Raw genomic sequence first — 23,684 nt, 5'->3', positions numbered from 1 at the left:
ATATTAATGTTTAGTTACACATACAACATCAACTCACATGGACCAAGAGAAACCCATTACATAATCTGCTGATTCATTTTTCTTTACAATGCGAAAGTTTGAATCACAGTAGTTAATGTATGTAGTTCATAACTTTTAATCATGGTTGTCCCCTCGAGGACAACGGTCCAATCGCAAGCCGCATAGTGGCCCTCATCTGTCCCTCAGAAAACCCTTCATTGATATTCCCATTTTATGCATTATACATTGTGTTAAGTACTAGTGGTAAGCAGAGGTTGGTAGAGGACAGGAGAGTAGGTACTCACTCAAGTAAGAAAAGCATTACTTTTAATAATACTGAAGTTAAAGTAGTCATCCAAAAAATTAACTCAAGTACAGTAAAACAGTATTTGGTAAAAGGAATACTCAAGTAATGAGTGTGTATTTTTTTTTTTTTTTTTTTTTATGGTATATTTTTTTCTCAGCACAACATCATCTATGAACCGTTATTAAGATACTGTGCTATAAGCTAATAGATGACCATATTAGACCCCAAAAAAATCAAATTCTGACTAGAAAAATCTACAGAAATGAAACCACCCATCCTAAGAGCATGAGAGCCCCCTAGTGGAGAAAATACATTTCCTTTCATGAAATCAAAATGATATATCTCGCTGCCAAATGAAAACTGGTTGAGGGTTTCAAATCTGCGCTTTCGAGTTGTGTTGACCGCAGCACTCTATGTCAAATAGTTATTTTTCTAAGGCACTTTAAAGACACCATGTGATTGAACAGGCCGGAGCGATCATAGGACTTCTGACTGCAAGCCTGTTTGTGGTCATGTGACTGTGTTATTTTGATACCATCGTTCCTGATAAACCGTGAGACACCCACGGAACAAGTTGGTCATCTACACTACCGTTCAAAAGTTTGGGGTCTAAGCAACCATTACATAATCTGCTGATTAATTTTTCTTTACAATGCAAAACTTTGAATCACAGTAGTTAATGTAGGTAGTTCATAGCTTGTAATTATGGTTGTCCCCTCTAGGACACCAGTTGCTTATTTTGGGGTCTAAGCAACCCCAAACTTTTGAACCGTAGCGTACATTATGAAAAATCCCATATGATACACTACAGTCGCTTAGACCCCAGACTTTTGAACGGTGGTGTATCTCAAATGGAGTCGAGAGACCCTCCAGGGCTTTTCTTCAATTTTTTTTTTTTTTTTTTTTGGGGGGGGGGGGTTATCAAACATTTTCTATTCATTTCAAACAAGTGTTGTGAGATTTTATGAGACAAAATATTAATCATACACAATATAATTTAGCGTAAATTTTGGACAATAAACTGCTACGCGCTCACACTTTGAACCCTGCAGTCCAGTACAGTTAATTTATTAAGTTTATAGAGTTTTATAGGTTAATGAGCTGCACGTTTGCAGCCGTAAGGTCTGCGCCTGGCGCAGCGGCAATCCCAGAAAGGGATGCTTTCAAGCTGAAGGAGTAGTCCTAGCGCACCTTTTTGGCCTGTGGGACTCCGGTAGCATTTTATGGGTACCGGCTGACCAAGCGGCATGCGGCTCTGGTGGTCACTGAGGAGAAAACCTGAACATGTGAGGAGTTTGGCGAGGCCACGGAGAATGACTTCCAGACAGCTTCAAAGAAATTTTGGTCAACCATCCCGCATCCCAGGAGGACAAAGCAGTGTGCCACCAACACTGTTTAGTCAAGACGAGGCGCTGCTAACCTCGATCAGGAATGTCGTGAGTCGGTGGGTCAAATACTTTGCAGACCTCCTCAACTCCACCAACATGCACTCCCACAAGGAACCAGAGCGTGTGTGGACCTTTTATGGACAGAAAATGAAGGCCAGCTGAGGCATTGAGGGGGTCAGTTTTGGTGGCCTCAGTATTGCATCTCTGCTTTTTGCAGAGGATGTAGATCTGTTAGCTTAATCAGGCCACACTCTTTAACTCTCACTGGAGCAGTTTGCAACCTAGTGTGAATTGGTCGGGATGAGAATCAGCACCTCCAAATCTGAGACCATGCTCCTCAGTCTCAGAAAAAAAGATGGAATGCCCTGTCCGGGGTCAGGGATCAGGTCCCAAGTGGAGAGGTTTAGTATATTGGGGACATGTTCATGAGTAAGGGAAGAATGGAGCAGGAGATCGACAAGCAGATCGGTGCAGCGTCTACAGTGGTAAAGACGGAGTTAAGCCGAAAGGCCAAGCTCTCTGTTTACCGCTCGATCTACGTTCCTACTGTCACTCACGAGCTATGTGTCGTGACGGAAAGAATAAGATCCCGGATACACGTGGCTGAAATGACTTCGTTCCTTAGGGTGTTCGGTCTCTCCTTTAGAGATAGGGTGAGAAGCTCGGTCCTCCGAGGGAGCTCGTTGTAGAGCTGCTGCTCCTCCGCATCGAGAGGAGACAGATGACGTGGCTCGGGCATCTGACTTGGATGCCTCCTGGTGAGGTCTTCAGGGCACATCCCACTAGGAGAAGGCTGAGAGACCGACCCAGGACACACTGGGGAGACCGTCTTCCACCTGGGAGCCCCTTGGGATCCTCCCAGAAGAGCTGGATGAAGTGGCTGGAGAGAGGGAAGGCCAAGCTTACCTCCGGATAAGCGGGAGAAAAATGGATGGATTTGATCATACCAGTGGCTGATGCAAATAACGCATGCATGTGTTAAATCTCTTGGTGGTGGCTTCGATCATATAATGGAGCTAGATTGAGAATGACTCAGTGAAGAATGTGTCAGCTCCTTTTAGCCTCTTGGAAGAATTTTTTTTGTTGGTCACATGTTTTGATCACATTTTGGTCAATTTTGAAATACTATCTACAGTCAAAATTTAAATTTAATTGGAGGAAACCAATCACCTGGCAATCTCTGGCAGAGTTCTCTTGATGCACTTCAAAGTCTTTTTCATCAGGGATGAGTTTTGCAAAAGGAAGAATGGTCGAATAAGTCGTCGAACTCTCAGTTTCTGACAATCAATAGAAGAAAAGGTTACTTTTTAACATTTTTGTTGTTTTTCATGCTATAACCAGAAAAATCGGCAAACACAGAGAAAAAAACTGAAAGAATACACAGAGCCTGTGTTATACTATAGCAAATTGTCAGTATCCCGTAATGAACACAATTTTTACCGAAAATCAGCCCCTTCCCTCAATTATTCCAAAACAAATATCATTTCGCATGTTTAGTGGGGCTCGCGTGCAGCTGAATGTGATTCGGCGCGCTCGGGTGGGGGGTCCCGGTGCTGGGACTGGCGGTGTGGTCGCGTAGGGTCGGTTGCCAACGGGCTTACACTCACAAGGGATTCACACGATTACTGGGTTCTAGATCACAGAGCTGATTTGTGTACACTCTTCCCCTCCCAATCACTTAGCTTATGGACTTCCCCACCCCCCCTCCCCTTCTTTCCCTGGTCAACAGGCCCCCCACATGGTGTCAACCAGAAATACATCTAGCTGACAATAACACCAACATATTAGGTGTTCAATGTACAGGTATTTCTTGTTGTTGTTTGTGTTTCTTTTCTTTTGTACCCCCATAACCCCTTCCTGTTCGCTGCTTTGTCATAATAAATGAGATATGTTGAATGATCACAATGGGAGTAAGTCATACTCTCAATGTGAAACATTAAAAATGTTCAGACCAACCGGACACTTAGACTTCCATTCTCCGTGTCAAACAGCTGAACAGTTCCATATCAAGTATTTCATCCACAATTGACAGGTATTGCTAATATGATGTAGCTTCAGCTCTTGGTTATGGCCCTCTTCCCAGCTACAAGGAAAATGTTGACAATGTAATGCTCCCCCTTATGTACGGCATCTTCCAATAGTCCCAGGTATTGGGGATTGTATATCGCAAAACTCTACAGAAAACTAAGTGAACCTTTCGCGAGATATTAGTGTGTTTCCAAAATATTTGTGTATGATCTGGATTCATGCAATAGATACTGCACGAATGCTATTTTTAGACCGTGACGTCACCATCGTAACGCGGAAGTGGGTCGTTATAGATACGCCCTTGCATACAATCCATATCATTTCTGCTTGTTTTCTCCGGTAATCTTTCAAAAAAGAACAAGCCAATAAATCACTGCTGCTATGGAACTTGTAGAAACGACTCTAGACATTACGATGTATGAGGGATGTTTTCTTCATACGTTTCCCGAAACCAAAAACTCGGCGAAAAAAATGTAAAAGAATGGATCAACTTGCGCGGACGTCCAAAAGACCAGTTTAACGCCAGCAAGGTGAAGCCATTCATCGTTTAATAATTGGATCGTAGCACCCTGAATCGTAATGGAATCGAATCGTGGGGTGCCTAAGAATGCACACCCCTACTACAGAGGACGGAGAGGTAAGCCATTTTGATATTTTTACTTATTTTTTAGCGTGGTGTTTTGCCGTGCTGCTTCTGTCTGACAATGAATGACCTAAAAAAAATTAAAATGGTATCCGACTTTTTCTGTTGTTAAAAAAAAAACCTTAGTAAGGGGAAGTGTAAATAAATTTTAGAATTAAGATTTGTTATTAATGAATAAATTAAAAGTGATTTTTGGCTTACACTGAGTAGCATTTGTGATCGCTACACAAAAATAGTAATGTAAATTGTCCTCAGGAACAGTCAGAGACATAAGACAAACACAGGATATAATATATAAGAAAGACAGGGCATATGGTGGTAAAGGATAGATTGTTGAAACAGGAGAATGTCATTGTCAGTGGCGTAAGGCAATGCACACAAGAGAAAGGTGTTGATTGGTGGTAAAGGATAGATTGTTGAAACAGGAGAATGTCATTGTCAGTGGCGTAAGGCAATGCACACAAGAGAAAGGTGTTGATAAAAAAGCTAACTCGGGTTCAGGTTGGCTCTTTTTCAGCCCTCGACACTGAAGCAATCTCTTTAACTCAACATTTGTAGCTTCCACATCTTTACCAGTTAATTTGACACCAAGGACATCATTTTTGGACGGAACTGGTAGGTTTAGTTCAGTAAACATCTCGTTCGTACACTATTTACAGTACATGCATCTAGCATGACAGACAAACGCAAGTTTGACCCCCGTAGCAACAGTTGCTAATGTCACGAATATTAATGAGCAAAAGTAACGTGTTGCTTGCGGTACGCCATTGCTATGTCACCAGCAAAGCTGTTGGATGCGTGGTTGCGTTTTGTGTGATCACGTTTGTGACGATGCCAGTGCATATATGCATAATGATAACAAATTAAAGCCTGTTTTTTGTAAGGAATTCTCCCAGTTAAACAAGACTGTAAGATTGATATTCAATAATCATTTATATCTTTTATATTTGCGTGTCTGTTCTAACAGACGGATTGAGGATTTGACATTTATTTTCATTTCCTCGAGTTGGTAGAAATAAAACGCAAGTTTTCTCAATGTTTAAATAGTCTACATATTTTTATGATCATTATGAATGCATTCTGACAACGAAATAACGCTGGAAAAGTTTGTTAAATATATTTCTCGTATGAGACCAAAGCGCCACATTCGTTTACACTAGCGAGCCGACACAGGTTTTCTATAGACCCTACCCACCGACGTCACAAAATCACGTGCTCGCTGTATGGTTCCGCCCCCTTGTCCGTCATTTTGTGTCTGTATTATCAATGGTCTCAATTGATCGAGCAATTTATAATGCATTTCATGGAAGACCCGGTGCTTTCGGATGCCGTAAACTCACTTGATGCGTTGCATAAAAGGCGTTATGTGGAAAAGCTTCAGTTTATCCATTCGCCAGATCCCTATTTGATGCCTAAATCGATGTGTTTTGACCCGCTGTCTCCGCCGTATTTGCCTGACATCTGCTAGCTACCCTGATATGTGCAACTATCTTGTCCACACAAAATCAGCCTATTCTCACGAAAGTTTGAAAAACTTTAAGAGCTTGGAGGCTTATAAATACTTCGTTGCTGGTTGGGTGAAACAGGTCCTCGTCCACGAAAATCCGGCAGGAATCTATCTTGTGCTTGGAAAGGTGAGTTACGAAATTTTCAATTCAAAATCTTTTGTTATTGCTAACATCCACTGTCAAGTCTAATGTATTTCATGTCGTTTGTCAATGGAGTTAGGGCTTTTAATGTTTATATGGTTTAGCGATAGCACTCTCACTACATACATACGTGTATGCTGTCGGCGATTAGCCTAGCAATGATCTTAATTGTGGTTGTCAGCCCAAAACCCTCTAAATATACATTAAATGCATCTTACCAGATATAAAATGACTACTACATAATCTGTGGTAATCGTTTGGAGCCCAGTTTTCTCGTCGAATTGCAGCAGCCCATCTCGCTCTCTTCTCTCCGGGTCTCTCGGAATACGGTAGAACTTCAAGTCTCTCCGTCTTCTCCGTCTATCTTCTCTGTTATTGCAACCGACCGCCACACACGCCTTCACCATTTTGATTATTAATGTTAACGAGCAGAAAAACACGTCGTAAATAGGAGGAATGTACGTAGCCGTAACAGGTAAACATGATGTGTTGACGGACAATTGGGCGGCACCAGTCAGGAGGAAGGAGTTGTGACGTCACGTGGGTAGTGTCTATAGCATCTTCAACAATCTATTGAATCCTTTCCATATCCCACTCCTACCGCAGTTGTTTGATTTTCATTTAACCCTGTCTTTAGTTTGTTTTTCACTCCTACTGCTGCTCCATATCGAAAAGGAAATACCAGGATGCCGCAGGGCGCAGGAGGGGAAGATTGAAAAGAGAGCCACAGCATTCACGTGCGCAGGCATGCACAGAGCCTTCTCTGTTTTATCCAGATTATTTATTTTATTTAAAATCCATACATTGTTTTAGTATAAATATATGAATATATATTTATTGTAAAAAAAGTTAGCGAGAGAGAAGTCGGCCCGACCCGACCGTAAATAATCACAAATAATTCGCTCCAGGGTATAAAACGCACCCTCTGCTACACTATGAAAAAAAACTGCGACTTATAATCTGAAAAATACGGTAGTGCAAACATCAGGTTTTTTTGTTGTTTTTTTTTTAGATCAAATGCAAGTGCAAAGTGCCAATTAGGCACTGCCATATCACATATGGCTCATGCTTCTGGCTCAAAATAACAACTAAGGCACACAGCTTCAGTATAGTACATTGAATGAAGTATATTTACCGTAATGTTTAGACTATAAAGCCCACCTGACTATAAGCCGCACCCACCAAATTTGACACAAAAATGGCATTTGTTCACAGATAAGCCGCAGCAGTCCTCACTGTATTATGGGATATTTGCAACAGTAACACTTTATTTGACAGATGCACCATAAGACTGTCATAAGACCAAATGAACCACCGTGAAGCGTTGAACCAATTGGCTGCAAAGCTCCATTGCTTCAAGAAGCTTCATTTAGTTATCATTGCGCCACCTGATGTCAACAATGTTGTCGTCCAACATGCCTCTTATCATGCATTGCAGCGATGTAAATAATCAGAATTCATGTTCTGTGCCAATTGTTTCTTCAGTTCGTGCTCTAGTTGTTTCATTAATTGCTAGTTATGGTATTTTGTAACACTTGATTTTACATATTTATGACATGACACACCCATGAGCTTTAAGGAATTCTTATGACAGATGTCATTTTGTGTCATCCGGCAAATGATTTCACTTTTGAATAGATGTAAAATATCCGAGCTGGACATGAATGGAGTTAGTGACATAATTCGCCGGATGACAATGACATCTGTCATAAGCATTCATTAAGGCCCATGATACTGTTATAATTATGACGGTCTTATGGCAGTCTTATGACGCCGCTGTCAAATAAAATATTAACACAAATAAATCAACGAATAAGCCGCAGGATTCTAAATGAGGGAAAAAAGTAGCGGCTTATAGTCTGAAATTTACGGTAATGAGTTTATATTTCAAGGTGCAAGTTTATTGTTCATTTAATTTTTGCACCGTGAATGCAAATGGTCTACTCACATAACAAATTAGTTTGGAGACATTTAATGGTCAATAAGCATAGCTGCTGTGTTAAGCTGTGACCAGCCCTTGTACAAAGACAGTAGGCTTCTTTATTCACTTTGAAGGCAACACACATATTTGCCTGAAACCGATAATGAAAAAAACGATGTCGACATTATCCGATATCATTTTAAAATGCTTTTATTGGCAGATAGGCCTATTATCCGCTTGATGATAATATTGAACAACTAAAAAACTATATAACCATCAAGCTTATATAATTTTTAATGCCTAGAACAGTTAGTTTAATGTTATTTAAGGCCTGAATTTTGACAAAATCATTTTTATTACTTTTAATGCTTTTTGCATAAACCCTGTGTCTAAATGAGAAGATATTTGAGCAGGAATTCGCTTAGATAAGGGGTGTCCAAAAAGGTCTTCAAGGGCCGGTTTGGGTCCCGGTTTTTCTTCCTACCAATCGAGCACAGACAGTTCAACCAATGAAGTTTCTGCGAAAACAAGCAGCACCTGACTGCATTCAACTAATTACAGACACCAGATTGCTGATAAATTTTCGTATGGTTTTGTTGGAATGAAATCCAGCCCGCACTGCAACCCTATGTGGAATAGTTTGGACTCCCCTAGCTTAGATATTAGCATAGACTTCATTACTATTGACATGTCACTTCGTCATTTTTTGCGTAACGCCTTATCAGAGGGGGACGAGCTTCATTCAGTAATAGCCGAAAACGGCACATGCTCATGTCGGATTTAAGCTTGGATTTACAGTACTTATGATTGGATTTAACTACGAAAGCTGTAACGCATACAAACAAAAAGGAATGTCTCAGGAGTGTTTTGTTCGAGGATTCAAGGTAAATATTAAAATTTTTTGTACCATGCATGCATGAAGCATTTATTTGCAGGAATTATCTTCTTTGTTTACGCATTGAGGTGGCTAATTTTCGTAACTGACTAGCCTCATAGTTGGCAATATTTATGTGAAAGAAATGCTACCTGCACCCTTTTTTTTGCTTTTAACCCAGAATCGAGACTGTTTTACATCCATATCTATAAAAATTCAGGGATTTAAGCATTTATTCACAAGAATTTTCGCCAGAAAAGCTCCTTTTACGCCAGGCGGCCGCTAGCCTCGTTCGCTAACATAGTAGCATTGTACTTTGACAATATACGTAAAATAAATGCTAACTGCACGGTTTCTTTGCTTTTAACCAAGAATCGAGACTGTCTTACATCCATATCTATGACGAATTCGGGGATTTAAGCATTTATTCAAAAGAATTTTCACCAGAAAAGCTCTGTTTACATCAGGCGGCCGCTAGCCTCATTCGCTAACAGTATATAGTGTATAATGATAATAAAGGGCTATTCTATTCTATAATAAGTTGTGATTGCGTATCGAATTTATTAATTATCTATTTGCATATTATTTATAATTGATTCCCTGTTTTCCTCAAGTATTTAGTTTCTGATGCAAAATTGAGTGATTTATTAGTTGTTGAAAACTTGCAGTAAATTTAAAAAAAAAAATTAAGTTGCTATTTTGGTCAAAAATGTATATGATGTTAAATATATCTATAGATCCTAAAAACATAGGTGATTCCTTTTTCTGCATTTGGTGATTTTTGTGCATCTAGTGTAAAATCTGAGATTCTTATAGACATTTTAAGTTGTGTTATACTTATCTAAAAAATAATTAATCAGGATTTTATAGGGGAAAGATTTTTTTGATGCCACTGCTCATGGAGACTCATATAATTTTTGGGTAGGTGCCTGTTTTGGTTTTAGGTCGGTAGCAGCGTTGGTTTTTGAAAATATTTGAATTTCAAGTTAACAAAAAAAAAAAAAAAAAGGCCCCCTATGAATCGGCCCCGTTTCCTGTGTCATGTCAATAGGTTATGAAGTCTATGATATTAGCTTGCTGCTTAGATATATCGATTTTAAATTAAAAAAAAAAAAAAATTCCAAAGGGTTCGGTTGGTTCATGCACATGTGAAACTCTTGGGGTTCTTAATGGTGAAAAATCTCAAAACTTATGACCGCAGGTGTACACAGTAATGCTGCCAGTTATAGAAATACTTCAATACAGTTGTTGTGCTCAAACAGATATAAGGGCACAATTAGATTTTCACACCGGCAGCTTTGATTTATTTCCCCCTGTAAATAAAATTATTTAAAAACTACAGATTATGTTTATAGTGTTATGTCCCATTATTTATTTGGTAGATATTGACATTTGTTTGATGATGTAAGCATTAAAGTGAGAAAACAATGTACAGTATAGATGCAATATCCGAAAATATTAAGACTGTACTCACCTCATCACAGATCATGCTGATGGACAAGACCCAATCAATGATGGAGACCGCAATGACAATGGTATAGCTAACCAGCCATTTATTCTTTCGGAATTCATCCCAGCCAATCAAGTAGCTCTGAAAACCAACCAGAAAAGGAGATGCTGTTTTATATTGATGATTTTCTTATAGGCTGTCTCATAAAGAGTGATGAATACATATACCTTAACAGCAAGATCAAGAGTAAAGATGATAAGACACATGATCTCAATGCTCTCGGTCAGTCCGCAAGGAGGCTCCCAGGGTGGAGAGCGATATCGAGAGTCTGAAGTAACAGAAAGGGAAGACGGGCGCTCCACAAAAGCCAGCAACAGCACCACTGCAATGGTCAAGCCTAAGCCCCTGCACGGGTATAAATTGTAAATTACATAGAATTAAATCAATGTGTGACTGGTACAAATTTGATTTTGCCAAAAGGCACATTTTATACAATCAAGCTCAATCTTGGTCTCACACAAAAATACACACGGTGCCAGGCTTCAACTGGCACCGTGTGCTTTGGTCAGATGAGACCAAAAAGCTCAATCTTGGTCTCACACAAAAATACACACGGTCCCAGGCTTCAACTCGGACCGTGTGCTTTGGTCAGATGAGACCAAGATTGAGCTTTTTGGCAACAAACACTCTAAGTGGGTCTGGCGTGCCACGAAAGATGCGCATGCTGAAAAGCACCTCATACCCACTGTGAAGTATGGGGGTGGGTCAGTGATGCTGTTGGGCTGTTTCGGTTCCAAAGGCCCAGGGAACCTTGTTAGGGTGCATGGCATCATGAATGCTTTGAAATACCAGGACATTTTAAATCAAAATCTGTTGCCCTCTGCCCGAAAGCTGAAGATGGGTCGTCACTGGGTCTTTCAGCAAGACAATGACCCTAAACATATGGCCAAGTCTACACAGAAATGGTTCACCAGACACAAAATCAAGCTCCTCCCATGGCCATCTCAGTCCCCAGACCTTGTTTTGTTGGCAAAAGGGGGTTGTACAAAGTATTAACTCAGGGGTGCTAATAATTGTGACACACATTATTTGATGTCAAATAATTTTTTCTTAATGTGGGATTTTTTCCCCACTGAATGAATGCACTTGTATTGAAGGTTGGATTTTTCTCTTTTTTTCCATTAAGGTCCCATATTATTTGAATTTTAAAAAATTATTAGAAGCTAAAAAACACATCTTTTTCAGGGGTGCCAATAATTATGGAAGGCACTGTATATATACGTCTAAAGTTATTCAAACCCAAGGCAGAAAAGTGTTTTAGCAAGTTTGAATTGAGTTTTTCTGGACTTTTTCATGGTCAGATAAAATGACAAATTATTAGAAACAAAAACTGTTTTAACAATACAGTCATTTTTGCACAGTACCAACTATTGCTCATCTTTAAAATAAATAAATAATTAAATAAATCTTGCTGACAAAATCTTGTTGTATGTGTAATTTGTAATATAACAGTTTGGGTTCAAAGAGCTGAAACCTTTGCATGCCAAAGTATGGGCCCCCGGTGTCTTATTCTTCGTGTAATAAGCACAAATTGAATAATTAGCTCCGAAGGTGGGTAGTAACGCATTACGTTTACTCGAATACATTTACTTGAGTAACCTTTTGAGAAAAATTTACTTGTAAGAGTAGTTTTATCACAACATACTTTTTATACCACCTATTATATACTTAAGAGAGAGGCCGGTATGTTGGAGACAGGCTCTCTAGCATATCACTATACGGTTTTCAAAGTGCAATTTTTTAACATTCCAAGTCAGGCCCGTGCGGTCCATTATGGAGGACCAAAGCTGCCAAAATTCAAAATAAAAATAAAAATAAATCAATCAATAAAAACCAAAATAAAAATGAAAATAAATACAAAAATAAGAAATATGATACAAAAATTAAATATAAATACAAAAATAAATTTGGAAATAAGTAGCTAATTAAATAAAAGTAGAAATAAAAATGAATATATATACAAAAATAAGAAATTACATTAAAAATGTAAGAATAAATACAAAAATAAATGTGGAAATAAATACAAAAATAAATATATTGATTGAAATAAATGTCAATCAATAAATAAAAACACTTTGCCATATATTTACTTATTTCATTGTCAGTGCCAACGTTCAAGTGGAAATGTTATTCAAATGAGGGAGCGGTACTACATGTGTTGAACTATTCACCCATTGGTCGATCGACATGCCAGTTCAGTGATCCTCTCGATCGACGAAGTAATGTCTGCCTTCCTGCTGCTTGCTTGCTTCGTAAAATAATGGGACGAGACGAGAAGGTCGGAATCCAAGCGGCTACGGGATGCTGGCAATCGGTTGGATGAGGACAAGGTACGTATTAAATTGGTAATTTGGTGTGTGTTTTTTTAAAAACTTTTTACTTAAGTCCAGTTGAGGTATGTTGAATCTATATAATCTTCCATAAACTAATACCTTGCATTGGGTCTCAGGAAGGGGAGGCAAGGCGGGACATGGATAAAGCTGCTAACAACATTAAACTCACAAGGAATAGTTTAGCGTTAGCGCAATTTAGTGAAGCAAAATTCACACATTCAAGTTCGTGTGGTGCTCCGAGAGACTGTTTGCACCGGCTGGTGTCTCGTTTAATGCTTTCATAGCTAATCTATTATACTATTTTGCCGTTGTCATCTATTTTCTTCTAGATACTTCTGAGGAAGGTTGGGGTGTCGTTCCTCAACAATAAGACATCTCTCGTCCTCACTTATCTACGTGCTTTTTTTTTTTTTTTACCCTAAAGCTCCCCGAAGACGCAATAAATTTACATTTCAGGGAATGCTGATGGTGAGCAGTTGGCCAGTATTAGGGGAAAAAGTTACTGACCTTAAGTGGCTCATGTTGGTGTCCAGTGGACAATTTTTTTGATGAACGAGTTAGTTGTGCTGGAAGTCCTTTTTTGTACATCAATTGCCTGTTTATCATTTGTATTGTATTACACTGGTCATCAATAAAATATTACTTTGCAGAAAAACAATCATTGCCTTTATTGTTTCTTCACATTATTGAGGTACTGTCACATCAACGACAACCAACATTCTATGCTGTCATTTAAAACAAGTCCAAATATTTGACGCAGGATGGATAGTCTCGTTGTAGACATTCAATACATTAGAAAATTCTGACATCTGCTGAATTTCTTCAGGAGTCGAGGCCTGTCGCAGCTGCACTTCTGGGACTGACATCGACATGGGGGTGATGACCATGTGGACCATCACATAAAACTGCAAATATGTAACTTAAAGTTGAACCAACTAGTCCTAAAATATAACTAAACATGCACACATCGTATATGGCAAATTTAGTTATTGATTAGCCTCATCTGTATGTGCCTAGCCCTAGACTGTGAAAGTGTTCGCATTTATATAATTTTATTTAACTTTTTTGGTCAGGGATATTTCATGCTTTTATTGTTTTTTTTTTTTAATGTTATGTTTTTGATTAGAAATGTGCACTTTACATTATCCCTTTTGAAGTTGAACTTGTTGAGCCATTTTCAAAGAGCCAACAAGCAAAGAGGGCGTGCCACACCTCATAATTTGATTTTGATGGGTAAAATTTCATCCAATCATCTCCCAGAAGTGGCAACTAAAACTATACCAACATTTCTGCAATAACAGACAATGTGTTGCAGGGCCCAGAATTTTTTTTTCTTAATTCTGAGACATAAAATTTTACGGTTTCTTATTTTTGCAAGCCATAAACATCAACATTTAACTTATTGGCTGCCATTGACAGCGCTAGACATCCAATCAATTTTTGACTGGGAGAGGCTGGCAGCGAAAGCACTTCAAATCTAAATGAATTAGATTCCTAGCGCGTAATAAATAATAAAAGCATGAAATATTTAAACTTAATTTAAAATGGTCTATATTATACTGTATATGGGTTTATCATTCCAAAATGGGTGAAAAAAATATGGTCTTAATTTATTTTTGTACTTCCTTCCGAGTCCCCCAATATAGAGCTTTAATTTATGACTTTATGGTTGCCATAGCTATGACTTTGACTGTTGGGGGCTGGCACAGAATATCATCTACGGCGAACAGTTTGTAGTTGTAGTGTGCGGACAATTCCCGGTGGATCCAGACGTGGCATGGATTCTTGCACACGAAGTCCTCCATGAAAAAACAGGAAAACAAGTTGCAATTTAAAAAGTTGCATTGCATAAAAGCTGAAGAAGTAATTTCTAGTGTTTAAACAGGACTTGAAATAACAAAATGGTTTAACCCTGATGGCAAAGTCATGATTCGGCTTGTTTTTTTTTTTTTTTAACACAAATATTTCCTCTTGACACTTCATTTGAATGAATGAAACTATAGTCCAAGTCAAATTATTAACGACATTCACTTACTCTGAACCTTTGTACGTCGGAACCTGAGACGTCCTTGCATCATTCTGAACCCAGAATTTGGATGAGATCCTGGGATCCCTGTAATCACCCAGCACCCAACGTTGCGATGTCAGTGGAATTATTCAAGTCAGAGACTCTAAAAACAATGTTATGGTGAGCAGGAATATCGTTTGCTTTCATGAGAACTTAGTTGTAACTTCTGCTAAGCTACACTGGAGCAGTTACAAGTAGCTTTGATACCAGTAGCAGTCAGATATATATAGAGAGAGTGCAGCATGCCATACGAATAACCAAGTTTTCATTTTAAAATATGCCACTGTCATACAAACTCACCTTATACCATGCTTTGACATTCGGCGGTGGATAATGCATATTCTCTCACTTCTCACCAAGTAGGACTACTAAACTAGGTCGGCTGTTTCCCTGACTTTCAGACCCACGTTCTGTCATCTGTGGCAGGCATGGCTAGTAGATTTCAGAAATCGAATGTCGATCAACCAATAAGCGAATAGTTCAACCCATGGCACCCTTAGGAACGCCCCCTCATTTGAATTACATTTCCACTTGCAAGTTGGCGCTGACAATGAAATAAGTAAATATAAGGCAAAGCGCTTTTATTTATTGATTGACATTTATTTCAATCAATATATTTATTTTTGTATTTATTTCCACATTTATTTTTGTATTTATTCTTACATTTTTAATGTAATTTCTTATTTTTGTATATATATTCATTTTTATTTTTACTTTTATTTAATTAGCTATTTATTTCCATATTTATTTTTGGATTTAGTTTTAGTTTTTGTATCTTAATTCTTATTTTGTATTTATAGTCGTTTATATTTTGCCTTTTATTGATTTATTTTTAATTACTTTTATTTTTAATTTTGGCAGCTTTGGTCCTCCATAGTCCATAGGGTGAGCAAGGCAAATGCTAGGGGCGTCGCAACGTCCAAAAGTAGGACTGGGGCATCAAGAAAAAAATGTCAAATCAGATTCAGTGATAACAGTATTCAAAAAAATATCCAAGAAAAAAAAAACAAAATAACAACAGTACATATAATAATAAATCCTAAAAAAATAATGAAATCATTATTCTAATGTGTCCTCTGCCCATTTCACTGTTTCCTGTGATGTGTTAATTTCACCACAATTCCTAATCCCCCCCGCAGGACAGAGAACGACCTGAAGTTGTTATTTTTAGCCTGTGAGCAACACATTATCGTGAAAGTCCTCCATATAAAAAAAAAAAATCCACCCAAATCAATTAAAGTAAATGCAAACACTATCAAAACAAACCATTTTACTACCATTCTAAACCAGTTTAATTCAACAAATCCTCGAAGCAGCAAAATCAAATGGGAGCTTTTTTCTAATCGAATTACTCGGGTTAATCGATTAATCGTTAAACGCTAGGTTAAAAAAACGACACCTTTTGATCCATAAATCTTACCTCTTAAAAAAAAGGCTTAGTGTGTATTTAAAAGAAAAATCAACAGCAGTTGGCTGTAACTAAATTCTCAACTGAATGAAGTGGATCGACTATGTCATTACAATTGTGAAGACAGTGAGGTTTGAACTGACCACTGGCATATCCTCGCGTAGTACCAGCGATATAGATGAAGTGAGCTTGTATCCACCCGGTGGTTAATGGAGCGATACTGGAAGCAGGGAAGTAAACATGTGGAATTGTTCATTGCACAACAACAACTTCAAAGTAAAGGAGACATTTGAGGCATGGAGGATATCGTTAAGTGTAGCAGGGGGAAAAAATATTTCGACTACACCTGAGCAAGGAAAGTGTAAAAGAATGTAATATTAAATAGTATATCTTCTGCCTTAAAAATATGACCACAATTTACCTTTACATTGGGCATCAATACTCATCAAGTTTAATTGAGAAAACTACTGTGGAAATGATTAAAATAGCTCCGTGTAAATGATTTGCTTGAATATACAACCCCTGGCAAAAAGTCTGGAATCACCAGTCTCTGACGAGCACGCAATCAGATATTTTATCATGTAGAACAATATCAGATAAAAAGCTTGAAAAAGTAATGAATTACTTCAAAAGTGCAACTCTTTAGCATTCAGAAACACTAAAAGAAATTAATAAAAAACATTGTAGTGGTCAGTAAATGTTAAGAGTCAAGAATCTGCATTGGACAAGGTAATGATGCTAGAACTTTTGTTTGGTGCCGTTCCAGTGAGATTTACAAAGATGGCTGCCTGAAGAAAACATCAAAATTCCCTCAATCCTTGATGACATGGAGCTGCATGTCAGGCAAAGGCACTGGGGAGATGGCTGTGGTTAAATCTTCAATAAATGCACAAGTTTACATTGAAATTTTATGTTTAATGATAATTTAATGTTTAATGTTTCTTATCCCTTCAATTGAAAATATGTTTGTCATTTTCCAAGATGACAATGCATCATGCCACAGAGCTAAAACTGTTAAAGTATACCTTGGAGAAAGATTCATCCAGCATGACCAGCAAATAGCCCAGATCTCAACCCTATTGAAAACCTGTGGTACTGGAAATTGAAAAAAATTGTCCACAGCAATGCTCCGACCTTCAAGGATGATCTGGCAGCTGCAATCAAAGAGAGTTGGCACCAAATTGATGAAGAATACTCATCAAGTCTATGCCTCAGAGACTGCAAGCTGTCATAAAAGCCAGAGGTGGTGCTACTAAATACTAGAGATGTGTTTTGATGGTTCTTTCTTTGTTTCTCATGATTCCATATTGTTTTCCTCAGAATGGAGTGATTCCATTCATATTTCCCTGCAATTGCTCTATAAAAGAAACATTTATTGACCACCACAATGTTTTTTATTTTTATTTTTTTCTGTTTCTGAATGCTAAAGAGTTGCACTTTTGAACTATTTCTTTTTTTTTTTTTAAGCTGAAAATGTCTGAGTGAGTGCTTGTGCAAGATTGGTGATTCCATACCTTTTTGCTCGGGGTTGTGTACCGTAGGGTCTAATAAAAGCTTGGTTGAGCAAAAATATACTTTCCACAACAAAAAAGAGAGTGTAACATGTAGCATTACTCAAGCTAGCATGAATGGTATTATATATTTTGAATATGAAATATGGTCGGACCCAACCAATCAACAGTCCATCTTTTATGTTCATGCCCTCATTTTAGTTGATCAAGGCTTCAAAACTGAAAAGTTTTAATTACCTGAATTGCATCTTCAATGAGGACAACAGCTTGTTGGATGTAGAGGTCATCATCTGTTGGGAGAGTTTTTTGTGAGAGTACCATCTTTGCTTCAGAAGTATACCGTCACTTATTCCCAAAAATAAAGGTAACGTGTTCCTACAACTTGTCTACCTTCATAAGGTTCTCTGACTAATAGGAAGCACGAAACGCTTCCTTACTAAGATAAATAGAAATGTCTGTTTTGTGTGGAACTGGTCTGACTAGTTTGATTTCTGCCTACTTAAACATCAGAAGTCCTGTTAATTCATATTGGGGCAAGTCCTAAATTGCTCGGGGTAAAAGGGAGCCTCTCTTGGCTGACAGAGGCAAAGGTACACCCTAAACCAGGGATGTGTCATGATCGATGTTCGCTTTAAAGTGCGTACGACAGGATAAAAAGAGTCTTAAATAGCGATATTATGTGAATTAGAATCATGTTTTTAGACGATTTTACTTTAAACAACAATTTGGCAAAGCGCAGATGACGAGAATTTAGTCTTTTAATCCGCCATTTAGTCACGCCTAGCATTATAGGGCTCCAGCGTCCCCAACAGGTGGATGACGTTGGCAGGGTCATGGTTTCATCTGATTTACAATTTAGCCCATTGAGAGGGACTTATTCATAACGAGGAAAATAAGACGAAGAGAGCCGCAATATGTCATTGTTTCAGTCTCTCCAATATTTTTACAGGATATTCTTTTTATCAAAGTATTTTTCCCCAACTGCTAAATAAATGGTATGGTCATGACAAATAATAGTATTGTGGTAAATGGAATATGAAATAATAAAAATGCATTTATTCAGTACGACATGGCAAAATTACTCCACAATGGTCCAAACTGTCGACTTCACCTTTACTGTCGCACCTCCCTAACGATATTTTATGCCACCGTAGTTAGTCGAGCTTTTGTCATTTCCCTGCCCCGGCTTAGGAGAATGTAAACAAACCAAGAGGCGTGACAGCTAGCCGACATGCCAACTGGAACAGAGTGACGTCTCAAAGTCTTATTTTCGCTTTTCGAAGCGAAAAATCACACAAAACTAGCTTGGATCATATCACACGGCAGCGGGGTTGTTGATTGGCTTCGCCGATTGTCAAACCACCCGGCGGCGAACAAGTTACAACCCGTTGCCCTGCTACGGGGAAGCAGCTGGACAATGACCACCGGACAAACCGGCCGACGTCGGAGGAGCGCGTAGCTGCCACGTGGTCAACACGAATATGGCGTAAAATAATGCTTTACTACGCGGCGAAGAGAGCGGCTTGCAGTTGTTTTGCAGCTAACATGGCAGGATATGTCTGAGGAGAACTTCTGTTCATGTCCGTCCATGATCAAACCTAAGTAAATAGTCCTTTATTGAAAGAAAGTTTGGAGTGTTTACTTTGTAATCGCTGTATTCGCAGCCATTTTTAACACAATGTTGACATTTCTGTTGGGGTTGAAAATTTGACAGAACACTGGGCACACAAAGAGAGCAATAAGCCGAGTATAGCAGGGGGTGTGCAAACAAGCCGCCAGTCGTCGGCCGAGTGGCATTCTGGACAATCAGTTACAAAATGCAATCCACCTCCGTATTAAAACGTGTGGGATGATCCCAGTATTTGACATAATACAAAATACGATATTTACTCACTTCTTCGTAAGTCCAATGGTCCCACAGTAGTAGGGCTTGTTTTGACCAGTATCCACGGTGAACGGGTACCTTTTGAAACCCAAAAAGGCTCACAAGCCTCTCCCTGGTGCAGGAACAATTTTCTGCAGCCGTTTGGCTGGGGTGATGCGAAAAATAAACGAATTAATCCGCAAAATCAGATGAATCCGCACTCCAACTGCATGCTATAAAGCCATACTATATTGTGAGATGCTGACCCGGGAGACTTCACATTTGCATTTGTCCTAAACCCGAGACTGAAGCTGGAAGTCACTCATTTTCATGGTGCGGGATTCAAAAATTGAATATATAAAACGATCCCTTCTACACACATCCAAGCGGTCCATTTCATTCAGGAGCATAAAACACCACGTGAAATATGAAATAAACATGCTTTTTGGTGTCATACGCACTAGTGCGCAATCGCGCACATACTCAGAGCACAAAATAAAATTTAACAGAAACATATTGTAGCGTCAATAGGACTACTGTTTGTCAGCATAGCAGTGATGTGTCAGCGCGACACTCCGATTGATGCATTCAATACGGCAACGCTACTAGGCCAATTGTCAGCACTGCTGTGCTATGTCAGCGCAACACTCCTATTGGTGCGTTTGATTCGGCAGTGCGACGCTCCCATTGGTGGAGAAAAGTGAGCCTGACTCCTGTACTGATTTACTGAAGCAACATTCCACTGCCAATCTTTGCAAGCGCTACAGTATTAATTAGTATCTCATTTTAGAGCTGATATAATCTAGTTAATTAGACCAACAAAATTGTTTTCTGTACCATTTTGCAACATAACCCGATGAGCGACAGGTGTCTAGCCAATAATATGATACGGTTCACTTCACTTGCACTACACAGCCAATCGTAGCATTGACAGTGTTGTGCAAATGTGCCCTGTCCATACGCACCATGCAAGCTAGCTAGCTAACAACAGCAGAGTTAAGAGAGACAAATGCTAACCCGTCATCATAGCGAAAGGAATGGGCAGCGATACTACACTTATCAAGCCAATGTAAAAAAGAAATGCGGTTCTGTTAAAATGGAATGGCTGTCAGAGTATGTGCAAACAGAAGAACAAGCGGTGAAACTGAGTGAGATTTTTGTGTCGTTTCTTTTTAACCTGCCCTGTATACACTGCAAATTTATAACGTCTTAATCAGACATTTTTTCTCAAATCTAGTTAAATAATTTTCTCCATCTTGCTTTGAGTGTTAAAGACTAATTAACAGATTAATGCGTCAGATGATTCCACTGACTTTAAGCCAATATAACTATTTATGCTTAACACCATTTACCATTATTAAGCCTATACATCTAAAATTTGGTCATTTTTCGCCAAGAAACAAATGCTTACAAATACCGTTTCGCAGAATATATATTCTTGAATTAAGAACATTTCTGACCTTTCAAATCTTTTTAAAGATTAAATATACTAATTCATTGCCTAAAATACAGTGGGGCATTTTAATATTTAGTCAACCACCAGTTGTGCAAGTTCTCCTACTTGAAAAGATTAGAGAGGCCTGTAGTTGTCTACATGGGTAAATCTCACCCATGAGTGACAGAATGTGGAGAAAAAAAAACAGAAAATCACATTGTGTGATTTTTAAAGAATTTATAGAGTGGAAAATAAGTATTTGGTCACCTACAAACAAGCAGGATTTCTGGCTGTCAAAGAGTTCTAACTTCTTCTAACGAGGTTTACCGAGGCTCCACTTGCTACCTGTATTAATGGCACCTGTTTTAACTCATTATCGGTATAAAAGACACCTGTCCACAACCTCCAAATCAACTGTGGGAGCAATTATTAGAAAATGGAAGACATACAAGACCAATGATAATTTCCCTCTATCTGGGGCTCCATGTAAGATCTCACCCCGTGGCGTCAAAATGATAACAAGAACGGTGAGCAAAAATCCCAGAACCACACAGGGGGACCTAGTGATTGACCTACAGAGAGCGGGGACCACAGTAACAAATAGAGCTGGGAATCTTTGGGCACCTAACGATTCGATTACAATTACGATTCAGAGGCTCCGATTCGATTATAAAACGATTATTGATGCACACCCCCTCCTTTTTTTTTTTTTTTTTTTTTAATTAAATGTTTTGTACATTAGTTCCAAAATTTTTCAAAAATCCGCTCAGGCTAAACCAAACTACTATTTCAGTATCAAGTTAACATATAGCAGTAAACAAATATACAAAAATAACAGTAAATAAAAAACTCCAGTCCCCATTCTGTAACAGCAGCTTTAAACTACATTCAATTAATTTAATGTTGTGAATCAACTGTTAAAGTTGTTAAAATTGCTCCCGTTATTCCATAATTTCCCTTTTGTCTACTTTCGACATGTGAAAGTTTTAAAACTATTTTAAAGATAGATTCAAGTCAATATTTTACCGATTTAGGAGTATTTTAGATAAAAAGTTAATTAGGTTTACTTGGAAGGTTCGCTACAACAGCCTTGCAGGGAAGTGTACAGCTTTAAGATGGCGGCCGTTTACTAACGCTAGCTTTTTGTAGATGTGCTGCTCACGCTACCGAATCAATGGTGCATCTAGTCCTATATAAATGATATCTACCATTACATTATGTGGATGACGTACTGTGTAGCAGCTTTTCGGCAGCAGTCAGGTATGTTGTTGTGTTTTTTTTATCTCGTGGCATGAGTTGAGCTAGAGCCGTGAGTTGAGCATTGGCATTACCCGAGGGGCCGGGTAATGAGAAGCATGATGTTTAGCTACTCTCGCTGCGTTCTTCCTCGTTGTGCCCCGACGACCGCGCGGCGCGCTGAGTGTGTTGTACTTCCGCTTTACTTGGCATATTTCAATAATCGGAATTTGGATGTTTGTGAATCGTTCTCGAATCTTCCACGGCCGAATCGCGAATAATCTAAGAATCGGAAATTTTGCACACCTCTAGTAACAAAGGCTACTATTAGTAACACAATGCGCCGCCAGGGACTCAAATCCTGCACTGCCAGACGTGTCCCCCTGCTGAAGAAAAGTACACGTCCAGGCCCGTCTAAAGTTCGCTAGAGAGCCTTTGGATGATCCAGAAGAGGACTGGGAGAAAGTGTTATGATCGGATGAAACCAAAATATAACTTTTTGGTAGAAACACAGGTTCTCATGTTTGGGGGGAAAGAATACTGAATTGCATCCGAAGAACACCATACCCACTGTGAAGCATGGGGGTGGAAACATCATGCTTTGGGGCCGTTTTTCTGCAAAAGGACCAGGACGACTGTGTAAAGGAAAGAATGTATGGGGCCATGTATCGAGAGATTTTGAGTGAAAATCTCCTTCCATTAGCAAGGGCATTGAAGATGAGACGTGGCTGGGTCTTTCAGCATGACAATGATCCCAAACACACAGCCAGGGCAACAAAGGAGTGGCTTCGTATGAAGCATTTCAATGTTCTGGAGTGGCCTAGCCAGTCTCCAGATCTCAACCCCGTAGAAAATCTGTGGAGGGAGTTGAAAGTCCATGTTGCCCAACGACAGCCCCAAAACATCACTGCTCTTGAGGAGAACTGCATGGAGGAATGGGCCAAAATACCAGCAACAGTGTGTGAAAAGCTTGTGAAGAGTTACAGAAAACGTTTGGCCTCTGTTATTGCCAACAAAGGGTACATAACAAAGTATTGAGATGAACTTTTGGTATTGACCAAATACTTATCTTCCACCATGATTTGCAAATAAATTCTTTAAAAATCAAACAATGTGATTTTCTGTTTTTTTTCCCCACATTCTGTCTCTCATGGTTGAGGTTTACCCATGTTGAGCATTACAGGCCTCTCTAATATTTTAAAGTGGGGGAACTTGCACAATTAGTGGTTGACTAAATACTTATTTGCCCCACTTAAAGTATTTTAAGCTTATTTTCATTCATTTATTTTCCGAGCCGCTTATCCTCACGAGGGTTATTCTAGCTATTTTTCTTCAAGAAATCTGAGTAAAATTTGCTTGAAGCACTGGCAGATAATTTCACTGTTTTTCTAGTAGATTTACACTGAAAACAAGGGAATTTAACTCGTTTTAAGTAAGTGTGTTTTTGCAGTGTAGTTGGTCAGACACGGAGAATACGAATCTTGAGTGTCTTTATTGCCTGAATGGTTT

The 23,684-nt window shown here is 38.8% G+C and overlaps 1 protein-coding gene and 1 long non-coding RNA gene across 13 annotated transcripts in view; both read right to left on the bottom strand.

The window, feature by feature from the left end:
• Window positions 1–23,684, bottom strand: part of LOC130919886 (two pore channel protein 2-like) — a 94,242-nt gene that overhangs the window by 54,886 nt on the left and 15,672 nt on the right. For all 12 annotated transcript variants that reach the window (XR_009064036.1, XM_057842522.1, XM_057842513.1 and 9 more), the window contains 5 exons: window positions 17,878–17,930; window positions 16,273–16,349; window positions 10,488–10,665; window positions 10,285–10,401; window positions 2,866–2,972 (listed from right to left, as the gene is read on the bottom strand). Coding sequence is in view for 11 of the 12 variants with exons in the window: in XM_057842522.1 (XP_057698505.1) it covers window positions 2,866–2,972; window positions 10,285–10,401; window positions 10,488–10,665; window positions 16,273–16,349; window positions 17,878–17,930 (532 nt within the window). In the remaining variant the exon portion in view is untranslated. The remainder of the gene's footprint in view (window positions 1–2,865; window positions 2,973–10,284; window positions 10,402–10,487; window positions 10,666–16,272; window positions 16,350–17,877; window positions 17,931–23,684) is intronic.
• On the bottom strand, window positions 12,422–15,498 carry LOC130919935 (uncharacterized). Its single transcript, XR_009064038.1, has 3 exons — window positions 15,022–15,498; window positions 14,689–14,766; window positions 12,422–14,452 (listed from the first exon to the last, which is right to left on the bottom strand). It is a non-coding gene; the product is annotated as an uncharacterized LOC130919935 (long non-coding RNA).

This window comes from Corythoichthys intestinalis, chromosome 1 (genome assembly GCF_030265065.1).
Source record: "Corythoichthys intestinalis isolate RoL2023-P3 chromosome 1, ASM3026506v1, whole genome shotgun sequence".
Classification (NCBI taxonomy): domain Eukaryota; kingdom Metazoa; phylum Chordata; class Actinopteri; order Syngnathiformes; family Syngnathidae; genus Corythoichthys; species Corythoichthys intestinalis.
Note: the sequence above shows the minus strand (reverse complement) of the source record. Positions and strands in the feature narration are given on the sequence as shown.